Below are 12,339 nucleotides of genomic sequence, written 5' to 3'. Positions count from 1 at the left end.
GTTGTCATGTTCACTTTCTGTTGGGGATAGGTTTGGGACCCATTCAAAGCATCCTAGTCTCTTCTAGAAGGAAACCTACAAGATCACATCCTTTACCTTTATTTCAATACCTTGCTCAATACCAACACAGTAGTGTGAGAAAACACCCCAAAAGAGAATGGCATGAGAAGTGCTTATGATTAGCCATGAGTTGCAGACCACGCAGGGCTGTTTGCCCTGGAAGAGTGTCTGCTCTGCAATAACTTGCATGGTTTATTTTCTGGGATTTTTCCACTAACTGAGCACAATAGTTGCTGTTAGGCTTTTCTGGATGTAGAGGTCCCCAGTGAGGCTGAAACTTGGCTTGCACATTTACTAAGAGCAGAGAAGTAATCCCAAAATAGGGGTGCTGGGGAAGGTTTCCCCCTAGACCCACATACAGTTTACCTTTCCCGTAGATAGTACAAATTCCAGGTTACGCTAATAACATGAGGACTTCTCAAGCCCTAAGTACAAGGTCCCACGGAGAGAACAGTGCCTGTTCAAGGCCATTAACTGGACTGTGATGTGTTCTGCAAGGTGCCACTGAGTGCTGGGTGCACTCATCCTCCTGGGGACTGGGAGAAGTCACTCCTGTCCCAGTGGGGTTCAGGCCCTGCTCCAGCTTTTGCTCCCTGGGGGTGACTGGGAGGATCTGAGGGACAGCAGTTCCAGGCCTGGGGCTGAGCCAGCATTCCCGCTGTGCTGGAGGTGTCTCAGGCCCTGGGGCAGACAGAAGCGACCTCACACTACCCATCCTTGCTAGTGGGGCTTGGCTTCTCATCCCACGTTCCCTCTGGCAGAAGCTTGGGCTGACCCTATGGATGGTCTTTGAATCCCTATAGCAGTCTCTGGTTCACTATAAACTATCTCTGGGTCCCTATGGACAGTCTGTGGGTCCCTATAGCAGTCTGTGTGTCCCTGTGGAGGGTCTGTTTGCCCCTGTGGACGATAGATCAGTCGCTTTGGATGATCTGTGTGTCTCTGTGGATGATCTCTGGGTCCCTGTAGTGGACCCTGCTCATCCATGGAGTGTCTGTCAGTCCCTATGGACAGTCTGTGGATCCCTATGGATGGTTTCTGGGTCCTTACAGCAGATCCCACTCACCTATGGATGGTCTGTGGGGCCCCCGCGGACGGTCTGTGTGCCCACGGACGCTCTGTGTGTCCGCATGGACGTTCTTGTGGGTCCCCTACGGACGCTCTGTCAGTCCCTGTCGTGATCTGTTGGTCCCTATGGCTGTTCTGTGTGACCCCATGGACGGTCTGTCAGTCCCCACGGAGTGTCTGTGTGTCCCCACAGACTGTGTGTCAGTCCCCATGGGTGCTCTGTGGGTCCTTATGGACAGTGTGAGTGTCCCCACGGACGATCCACCTGCGCCCCTCTCGCCCCCCGCCCCTCCCTCAGCCGCTCCCTCAGCTGCTCACCCCGCCCCGCCCTCACGGCCGCGGCCCCGCCCCCACCGCAGCCGCGCCCTGTGATTGGCCAGTGCCGCGGGGGGCGCGTCCCGCCGCCCATCGCTCTCTGTGATTGGCCAGTGCCGCGGGGGGCGTGTCCCGCCGCCCATCGCTCTCTGTGATTGGCCGGTGCCGCGGGGGGCGTGTCCCGCCGCCCGTCCCTGCGCGGCCCGGTGCCGCCTCAGCGCGGGGCAGCGGGGCCATGGCCGAGGCCGTGCGACCCCCGCGCCGCGCCCGCGCCCGCGCCAAGGTAACGCGGCACCGACGGGGGCGAGGGGCGTCACCCGCGGGCGGGGGTGAGGGGGCGGCGAGGAGGTGTCCCGCGTATGGGGGTGGCCGCGCCGGGCCGTGTTTACATCCGTGTTTGTGCGGTCTCTCATGGTGGAGGGTGGAGAGTGGGGGAGCGTGTGTGGGTGATGCTGCTGTGGGAGTTTTTTTTTGTTTCATAGAAGGATTCCTGCTGCTTCCTGCTGTTCTGCACTCCGTATCCATGGATTTGTCGTGTTTGCCGGGCGGGTGACGGGTGTGATAGGCCTTGTGCTGTAGCAGGATGTAAACAAGGTTTTTTTTTAATGTTGTCCTGCGGCCTCCTGAGGGGTCCCGTGTCCTGTGGGAGAGCTGGGGAAATGTGCAGCAGTGGAACTTGTGCGCATTTACAGTGTTATAGTGTACTGTGAGGTGACAGTCCTACTGACAGAGTTGGGGGTGTTCAGCTGCACAAGAGAAGGCTCCAGGGAGAGCTCAGAGCCCCTGGCAGGGCCTAAAGAGGTTCCAGGAGAGCTGCAGAGGGACTGGGGACAAGGCATGGAAGGAAAGGACACAGGGAATGGCTTCCCAGTGCCAGAGGGCAGGGCTGGATGGGATATTGGGAAGGAATTGCTGTCTGTGAGGGTGGGCAGGCCCTGGCACAGGGTGCCCAGAGCAGCTGTGGCTGCCCCTGGATCCCTGGCAGTGTCCAAGGCCAGATTGGACGGGGCTTGGAGCAACGTGGGATAGTGGAAGGTGTCCCTGGACACGGCAGGGGTTGGAATTAGATGGTCTTTAAGTTCCCTTCGACCCAAGTCATTCAGTGCTTCTGTGGTACTACATCTCCTCTAGGTTTGGCTTTGAAATGCTGAGAACACGAGGCCGCATGTAACTCATGACAGTGCTGCTTCTTCTTAAGTTGGTGCTGCAGTTTTTAAGTATCACTCTTCCTAGGTTTTTATCCTGTTTTGATTGTGTTCCTTGCTCGTGGTATTAGTACTGACAGCTTTCTGAAAGCTTTGTTTTCTTCACACAGAATGTTTGTGGGAGTGATCTGAACTACCTCACAAAGTGGAAATGTTTCCCTCTTTCTTGTTGTCCCTACGGACAACCATATAGAGCAAGGGCATTGAAGTAATGACTGTCAAAGCTCTTTGAAGACACTGAATTAATTGACCAGTGTTCTGTAAAACAAGGGTTAAATCTAAGTGTCAGGTGTGGGTGTGCTTCTTGAATAGAAGGCAAGTAAAGATTTGGGGGAAAAGCAATCCCAGGAGAGATACTGTGTCATTGTTTTGGTTTTGATTCAGCGCCCTGGCGTGTGCAAGGCAGTCAAACCTTCAAACTGCTGCCTAAGAGAATTGGTTCCCTGCAGGAAGGTGGTGAGTCATGGATGACACGCTGGTATTTCGTTAAGGACGTGTGTGGTGACTCCAGTCTTTAGCCATCTCTGCCAGGTGAAATTCACTGTGAAACAATTCACTGGAGGTGTCACATGTGAGAACCCTGAATTCTCCAGTACTACACATGACCCATTTCTGGTATTTCTATTGCTATTACTGTGCTCACCTCTGTTAATACCCGGGCGTGCCTGAGGATACAGTTTGTGGGTCAGTCACATTAACGACTTTTCCATTCCCATGCCACAGAAAAAGCTGTAATCCTTTGAAATGCTGGAATTCTTGTGAGCTGAGAGAAAGGCTGGCTCAGCTGTGGAGCTGCCAAGTGGTAGAATGGAGCCCAGGGCTTTCTGACAATAGTAGTCCCAAAGTTAAACTTGTGAAGCACCAGACTGATTCAAACAGTGATGTGGCAATGCCAGTGCACCTGGAAAAGGTGATGAGGAGGCTTTCTGTCTGTTTGTTTCTGTGGGTGGCACTCAGGTTACTTCAGAGATATTTCCTGAAAAGTAGTAAGTGTCCTTAGAATTCGAGGGTCACTGATGATGTGCAAGGAGAGGAGGGTGGTCAGGCATGGGGCAATGCTAATGAGCAGGTGCCATCTTCCTGTCCCTGGGAATATTCCAGGCCAGGTTGGATGGGGCTTGGAGCAACCTGGTCTGGTGGAAGGTGTCCCTGGTCATGGAAAGGGTTGGAATGAGATGATCTTTAAGGTCCCTTCCAACCCAAACCGTTCTGGGATTCTTTGATATGTGGGTTAAGCAGATTTTGCTTCCATGTTAGTTCAGAACCTGATTTCTCTCGTTCTTTCTCAGATGAAATCCCATTTAATGATTATGCCATTTTTTTTGGCTAGGAGAGTGAGAACTGAAAGGCACTTCATAAATTTTAAAAACAGCTGTGTCCGGGAGGGGTGCAGGCTGGTATGAGAGCTAAAGGGAGTTTATTCTGTATGAGGACTGCAAGAGGAAATGTTGAGATTGTAGAGGGGAGAGGACCAGCATGTGTTTGTAAAGTGTGTGGATCAATACCCTGTATAAATATGATTTACTGATACAGTATCCTGTGGAAGTTACTGACTTTGAGGTAATTGTCAGGAGATGTTAATTACGACAAGTCCCAGCTTTAAAAAATTGCGCTGATGTATTTTTAACCTCTCACCTGCAGCTTTAGTTAGTGAGTCAGAGCTGTTTTGTGATCAGAAGTGTTTACAGGTTTTAATATACCAGAAAACAGTATGAAACAAAGCCTGAGTAATTCCTTTTTTGTAAAGGAGCTGTGACCATACATTCAGTGTAAAATTAGTCTTGAGATCAAGGTGAACTAGTGCCTTGATTTGAGCTGTGTTCATTTATGCTTTCTCTTAAGGCAAAGACATTCAGATGTTTAGTAAAAATACATGTGATACTGTGAGCAAGTTTCCGAAACTGTTGTCTTTTCCCCATTATTATTTCCCCATATTAAAAGCTTGTACTCATTTCACCTGTGTTCATTGTTACGTTATCTGGGTCATCCAAAACTGGAGCGCTGTGACCTAACTCCTCAGTTTTGCTCCTAATAAACTGCTAGTTCTACACAGTTTACAGATTGGCTAATCACTTTGCCAAGTTTTTGTTTTACAAGTTGGCACATGATTTACAGATTATCAAAATCTTTGTTCATTTTCTGTGCTATGCTTTTGGGAAGGAGGCTAATGTACACTTTAGATTAGGTTTATGGGAATTATTTACCCTCAAACTAATTTTAATTTTCAATTGATTTACAATTTTAATGGCACTGTTAAATTTTTCTACATCTCTAGTGTGTATTGCCTGCTGAAAATAGGTATTTCAGTAATTGTTCAAATATCATGATGGTTTTAGAATGTAGCTAGGGGTTACATTCCAGACTCACTTTGTTCTGAAATTACTTTTTTGAAAATATTTTTCATGGATCTGGATCACAGAGTAACTTTTTTTTTTTTTTTTTTTTTTAGCAATACAGTGAAATTGAGTGACTCTTCTTAGGTATCAGGGTCCTGTTATGTTGATTATTTTCTGTGTTAATGAAACAGTTTGTCCTGTGATATTTATAGATTTTTACTTAGAAATGTTGAAGCCTTGTGCAAGAGCTGACCGAGAAAATACACATTGATAGGCAGTCTTCAGCGGGCAGCTAAAGAACAAAGACTTGCTTGGTATATTTGTTTTTATCTTTAATATTACAAAAATTAATATATTAAAAAGGGCTTTTGGAGTCATAATGCTGACCAGTGCTACTTTTGGTGTTGGTGGGATTTGGGATGCAAGATGGAGAGATGCACTTGGCAGTGACACTGTTAATTTTTTTGTTTTTTAGGAAAAAAAGAAAAAAAGTACTGAGGAGCCCCAGGTACAAGAGCCTGATGATGTCTTCCTGCCTCCTGTGGCAGAAGGGTCTTCTCAAGCTGGGAGAGTGCAAATGGAACATCCTGGAGAATTTACAGAAATTCAACTTGGAGATGAAGTAGACAATAGGAAAACTATTAATGATGTGTCTGACATCCCCCAAAGTCATTTATCTTCAGCAAATGAAGGGGGTCTGGCAGTCACTCTGGAGCCTCCCAAACATGCAGAAGAGGTCAAAGCTGGTTCTTCCCAGGAGGAATGTGAGGGGGATGTTGAGAAGAGTGAGAAGAACAAGTTGGACAAACCTCACAGCCCTGTGGAGGCAGCTGCTAGTGGATCAGGAAATTCTGATTTGTTGAGTAGTACCTTTCAGTCCAGCGCTGCTGGCCCTCAGACAGTGCTGGGCTTTGTGCGGGACAGAGGAGCTGAAAACCTACAAGATGTTAGAAATCCTCTCGTCTGCTCTTCAGAGAAGCTTCCTCTCAGCACCTCACAGCGCTCTGAGAAATCCAAGTCACGTGTTCCGCGGCTGGGATTCAGGTCGGTTTATCCAGACCTGTCCTCGGAACTGTCCTACGAGAGACTCACCATCATGGCAGTAAAACCCCTGATGCACCACGAGAGGCTGTACCCAGAGCTCCCCTCTGAGCCAGAGCTGGTGCCATTCACCAGGGAGCAGCTGAAAATCTTTGAGCCCTGTTCGTGGCTGGAGAACGTTGACTCCTATGCTGAGGAATTCGAGAGTGTGGCTCACCAGGACAGGCACGAGTTCTACGAGCTGCTTCTGAACTACATGCGCTGCAGGAAGCAGCTGCTGCTGGCTGAGGCAGAGCTGCAGGCCATGACAACAGACTGCCAAAATGTGAAGGGGAGATTATGGACTTTCAAGGAACAACAGAAAACTGTGCAGGTGCTGTTGCTGAACCTACTTTTGAACCCAAACTAATAGGAAATTGATTTACTTGCTGCCAGGTTTATTGTACTTAAGCTGTTTTGTTGTAAAAGAATCACTGAATGTTACAGGTTGGAGGGGACTTTAAAAATCTGATCCCAACCCTGTGTGCTATGGACAGGGACACCTCCCACTAGACCAGGTTGTTCAAGGCCTTATCCAGCCTGGCTTTGAGCACTGCCAGGATTGGGGCAACCTTCCTGGGCAACCTGTGCCAATGTCTCATCACACTCACTGTAAAGTTTTTTTTTCCTAGTATCTAACCTAAATTTCCTGTTCTTTCAGTTTAATCCTTTTAGTCCTTGTCCTGTCACTACAGTTCCTGACAAAGAGTCCCTGTCCAGCTTCCCTGTAGGCCCCCTGCAGATACTGGAAGGTGCTGTGAGGTTTCCATGCTCCTTCTTTTCTCCAGGCTGAGCAGTCCCAACTTTCTCAGCTTGTCTTCATAGGAAAGGTGCTCCAGTCCTCTTACCAACTTCTTTGCTTCCTCTGGACCTGCTCTAACAGTTCCATGTCCAGAGATTATTGCCTATGCTTTCTGTCTCTCCACTAACCCTCGATACTTCAGAATATCATCCTCTTGAGACTTAAGTTTGTTGTTTTATTTTTAACCTCTGACATGTGCAGGGCACAGGGAGATGTATTGGTGGTCTCTTTTGGGGTCAGAAAGAATGAGCTGTGTACACCCAGTTCTGCCCGTGGTGTCAGGTGAAGTTTGTACCACAGCACTCCGTGCAGGCGTGGGGGACATGTGGTGGAGTGACTGTAGCAGTGATGTCCCATCTGGCCTGCTGCCAACTGTAGGGACAGTTTCCATTGATGTCATTCCTGCTGTCAGAGTGGCAGCTGCAGGGGAGCTCGAGTCATGCTCAGGAGCAGCCCTGTAGCTCAGAGGGTGTGTAGGCCCATCCACTTGCAGTAACTTGTTCCATAAGTGTAGCTGTGGTTTTTCTTACTTCCAGAGTGGTCATGGTACTCTGTAACATTTTTGTCTGCAAAACAGAGGGGTTTATGGAGCTCTTTGGGGCAAACATCAGAAAAGTTTCCCCCAGACTCCTCCTGTGACACTTCCCTTCAGAGCTCAGCATTACAGTGGGAGTGAATGAAAATGTTCTGATGCTGTTTATAGCCCACACATCATCAAAATTGTCTGAAGATGCTGAACACCTATGCATAGGGTAGATTTTACTATTTCTGCGAGTGCAGTTCATCAGAGTTGAGGAATTGAACTGATCTCAATTCTTCCCTTTTTCTTGGGGAATAACACTGAGCCTCACTGGATTCTCAGGTTTGCAGGGATCATTTTTTGTACTGAAAGCAATTTTGGCTTTACTCTTGCATCCTCTAAGGTCATCACAGAGTTGTCTAAGATTTCTACTTGCTTTATTTCATCCCAGTTCAACATATATTTATGTCCAGAATAATTGTTGTCTTTATACCAATTTAAAATTCTTATTCTTCTGATTTAGGAAACACAGGGATGCTTTCAAGCTAAGCTTTCAAAGTGCTGGTTCTGAGGAGTGTTTCTTGGTTGCATACAAGATTAACAGGAATGTTATTTATGAAAAGAATAGCAAGAATGTTACTTATTGTAGTTTTCTTTTGCTGAAGAATTAGAGACAGGGCAGAGGAAAACTGACTTCAGCTTTTAATTTCAGTTTGGGTAAAGGTTAGAGTGTAGGTAATTTCTGAACATTTTAAACATGCAGTGGAGAATTGCTGCAAATTATCAGTTGTGGGAGTTATGAAAATACTTGTTTTGTTCCAGTACATGTTTTAGCTTTAAAACAGCAGATCCAAATGTTTATGAAAATCTATAAACTAAGAAGCAGGTGTACTCACTGGGAGTGAGACACCTGGTTTTGTTCACATCTCTCAGTGCTGCAGGCATGTAACTTCTGGCTGTTTCTAAACCTGAGTTACTGAGGGTTTATAAAATATTTTTTCTTCAGAAGCCAAGGATATGAATCTTCAGTAATCAGTAGCACAGAGGATATTGCCAAATGTTTGTATTTTCCATTTATGAAATGTCCCCTCTTATGAAGGCTTTGAAATCCGTTTAGGAGAGGGTTATATCATGATTGATTTCTGTTACGGTGACCCGGCAAAATGTCAGAACTGCTGACATAAAATATTTGCTCTCTTTTCAGGGTGTGTGTGCAGATCAGTGCAAAGTGACGGGTCACCACCGCTACCAGACAGTGGAGCTGAACGACAGCGTGCTGGGGGAGCTGAAGAAGCTGTTTGAGGCCAAAGCAGAGCACGTGCACCAGACCCTGGCACTGCACTCCTACACTTCGGTGCTGTCCCGCTTGCAAGTGGAGTCCTATGTTTACAGGTTGCTCAGCAGCTCGTCCCTGCTGAGATCTGTGGCCCTGCAGCAGCAAGAACAAGGTGTGTTTGCTGGTCTGGACTGCTCCCAGTCCTAGTCAGGGTGCCCAGCACCTTGTGCAGCTGCAGTTTTGGAGTCTTGTGGTGGAATTTGTGTACTGGAGTGTTTATCTTCTGATGCAAAAAACTGTTGATCTTATGTAGGGATCAGTGAAACTTTTTTCTGACAGGAAAATCTCCCATTCCCTTAACTTTATCATCTGGGCAGTAAAAGCTGAATGCAGGAGTGACTTCTGCTGTCTGAGATGTAGACTAACACTGATTACTGTACAGAAACACTGTGTGGATGGGACACCCAAACTCCCAATCTTTTGTTGTCCAAGGCGATATCTAATACAGTTCTTTTTCCTAATTCTAAAATGAGCTGGATATTTTTCCTGCTTTACTTCCTCTTGGAAGGCCATTTGACATCTTAAACTATTAATGCTTAGAATTGATCTTTTTGGTTTTCATCCTAAGTGTTTGGTTTGAGTTTGTGCCAATATAATCTTTTAGATAAAGTGTTTCCCCTTCTCCTGCCCCAGATATTTTTCTTTCCTAGTGCTCTTCCCTTTGCACTCCCAGATAGTTTATGTGCATAGTAAATGGTGGTTCTTACAAAGCTGATGTTGAGGGAAGGCCTCTTGTGAGAGTAACCATAATATATTCTTCTTATAATTAGTGTCCAGAGCTTAATTATAAGATTAAATAAAGTACTCTTAAGTATTCTTCTCTTACAGATTTAGTAAGCAGCTGTGTTGAAATATATTGGTATCTACAGATACAGAGACCAATTTTTTATGCAATCCCAAACCCACTGTTAATGTTGCTACTTCTTGTCAAAGCTTCTTTAATTCTGTTTTTAATTTACAGTTTCAAAGCAGTCAGAAAATCTCTCTTCAGACTTGAGCCACTTGAAGGAATGTATCAGTGTCCTTTTCAGCTTCACTCGCAGGGTTATTGAAGATCCTCAGTTTCACAGTGACCTTCTCATGTGGCTGCAGAGACTGGTGAGGGAGTATACATGGATATGTCTGATCCAGCACACGGGATGAATTGGGGAATAATTTCTGGAAGTGTTACTCTTTCTCTTACTGTCACATGGGCAATGATTTTTTTGGTGGGGTTTGTTCTACTTGAGGAACCAAATATCTTAGCAGACGTTTAGAATTGATTCCCTTATCTGATAAAGTCAAGCAGCATTAGTGAGGACTGGCACCTGAGCAGCCAGCACTGCTCAAAGTGAACTTAATAATACTCAGTATGCTTTCACTTATTTTGAAAGTAGAACTGTTCAGACTTGTCATGTTTGAGAAACTTTTGTTCTTGCCAATTTCTAAATAAATTAGATTTTAATGCAGGTGTAGAAAAAATAATTACACTGAAGAAAACGGTTTGTGGCTCATAAGGCAAGCAAGCAGATTTTAAATATTGTTCTCCTGTAACATGCTCTGAAAATTTAGGTTTGTTAGAAAGTGTGAGAAAAGAAAGGAGCTGTATTACTCTAGTTAGCAAAACTGTGAGAAAATGAACTTTGAAATTATTTACTTGATTTCTATATACATCCCTTTAGGTGTCTGTGCTGCAGAGAATTGGCTGTCCAGGTGACCATCTCTTCCTCTTCAACCACATCCTTCGGTGTCCGGCTGGCATCAGCGACTGGGCTTGTCCATTCATTCAGGTGTGAATGTTTAATTCTTTATCGTCAGCAGGTTGGAGTGGGAGAGGCGTGGGTAGAAGAGGAGAGTGTCTTGTGCGTGCTCAATCTCTCATGACCCACACTGCCTTTCCAGGTGTGTGGAGTCATGGTGGCAGCTTTTATCCATGTTAGGCCAGCCATGTGCAGGTAACAGCAGAACACACTGCACTCTTAATGGAGAGATTCCATATGAAAGGGAGTCAAGGCCTCATGCACCAGGTTTTGGGAGTGTTCTCCAAAAAGTGGAAAGTGTATTTAGACTTGAAGCAGCAGCTGTATATGAGAAGTGAGATTGGAATCAGGTCTGTGATGTGTGAGGGATCAGGAGGAGCAGATTTTTTTATATCCTGTACACTGAAATGGCACTGGTTTTCGTGGGAAGTTCAGAGGCAAAGGAAAGGGTTCACTTTGTCTAGGTCAGAGGGAGTGCAGATATCCAAAGGCACCAGGATGTTCTTTGAAAGAACATATTTGCTCCTCTAAGAGGAGAAAATGTTGGAAATACAGCCAGAGGAAAAGGGCTTCAATACACTGAGAGGAAAGGCAAACAATGCAATAAAAGTATGGAATAGAATAATTTAGGGTGGGAAAGACCCTTAATGTCACTGAGTCCAATCAACCTAATGTGGTAGGATTTCGACTTCACCTGTGCTCAGTGTCTGAATTAGCCCTGGTGCCCAGACCTACATGTGGAACAAAGAGAGAGGTTGTCTTTTTTTTTTTTTTTTTTTTTTTTTTGATGTGTTGTTTTTATTTTCCCCCCTCCTTTACTTCTTATAAGTAATTCTTTTGGACAAGTCACAATATTTTGCCATGGCAGTACTTTCACCAGGGTGTGGTGCTGTCTGTTACGGATTCTTTTTAGTGTTAACAAAAACCTAGTGAGTTGTGGATTTCTCTGCTAAGATTAATTTGCCCTTTGCTTATTTTGATTTACTTAGATTTTTGCATTTAATTTCAGATCAAAGTCTTGGATAACCCATCAGGTGTCTTTCATTTCATGCAGTCTCTTGCCTTGCTTATGTCTCCTGTCAAGTAAGTATGAACATTACTTTTAAACATGTTCTGATTATTTAAGAGTAGAAAACACAACACAATCTCCTTGTAAAACTCCAAAAGTTCATTGCAGGTAAAGTCATAAAAGTGGGCACAAATAGATTCACAGTTTAATTCAAACTCGTTTTACTCATTCATCTTAAAATTCAGCCTTGGCAGTACCTCCTTGTGCTGTACACAGTATGATGCAGCTTTCTTTCGGCTGTGAAATAGCTTGTGAAGGCTGACAGACCCACAGGTTTTGTTACTGTGGGTTCTGAAGTATCTCTTGCTTTGCACCATGGCCTGTTTTTTATATTGTCTCTGCAATATAATCTCCTGAGTAAAGGTGTTAAGCTGGTGTACACACTGGTTGGACCTCTTGATCTATTTTCCATCCTTTTTATTTTTTTTTTAATTTTTAAAATGTAGAAGGAATGTGGTGCATGGGGAAGCTAGTTAATGACATTAGTCATTAGTGAAATCTGTTATGTTCTCCAGATAAAATACACAACTTGCCTCTCCCCCTGCCCAAATTTTGAGGTCAAGGAATCAAACTGCTGGTATTTAGGGTTGTCACTGTGATCTTGATAGTCTGTCTCTTACTTAAGTGAGAGTCTTGATTATTGAAAGCTTTTACTTCAAAGGATTTTATTTTCACATTTCCTTTCTGTCTGGGGAAACCAGTGTATCCTGAGAGAATGTGTGTTGCCAGTGCCTTTTGATACTTGTGTTTGGAGCAAGGGCTAACTTAATGTGTCTGGGCTGACGTTCTAAATGTTGATACCAGAACTC

The 12,339-nt window shown here is 45.2% G+C and overlaps 1 protein-coding gene across 2 annotated transcripts in view; it reads left to right on the top strand.

The window, feature by feature from the left end:
• The first annotated feature begins 1,639 nt into the window (after positions 1–1,639).
• The window catches only part of EPG5 (ectopic P-granules autophagy protein 5 homolog), a 55,126-nt gene continuing 44,426 nt past the window's right edge, over positions 1,640–12,339 (top strand). For both annotated transcript variants that reach the window (XM_042028780.1, XM_042028779.1), the window contains exons 1-6: positions 1,640–1,726; positions 5,460–6,398; positions 8,591–8,834; positions 9,684–9,820; positions 10,384–10,491; positions 11,471–11,544. In XM_042028780.1, the coding sequence (XP_041884714.1) occupies positions 1,679–1,726; positions 5,460–6,398; positions 8,591–8,834; positions 9,684–9,820; positions 10,384–10,491; positions 11,471–11,544 (1,550 nt within the window). In that variant the 5' untranslated portion in view covers positions 1,640–1,678. The remainder of the gene's footprint in view (positions 1,727–5,459; positions 6,399–8,590; positions 8,835–9,683; positions 9,821–10,383; positions 10,492–11,470; positions 11,545–12,339) is intronic.

The sequence above is a fragment of the Corvus kubaryi genome, unplaced genomic scaffold (genome assembly GCF_017639235.1).
Source record: "Corvus kubaryi isolate FWS band 111438036 unplaced genomic scaffold, C.kubaryi_AGA036_p1.0 37308, whole genome shotgun sequence".
NCBI lineage: Eukaryota > Metazoa > Chordata > Aves > Passeriformes > Corvidae > Corvus > Corvus kubaryi.
Note: the sequence above shows the minus strand (reverse complement) of the source record. Positions and strands in the feature narration are given on the sequence as shown.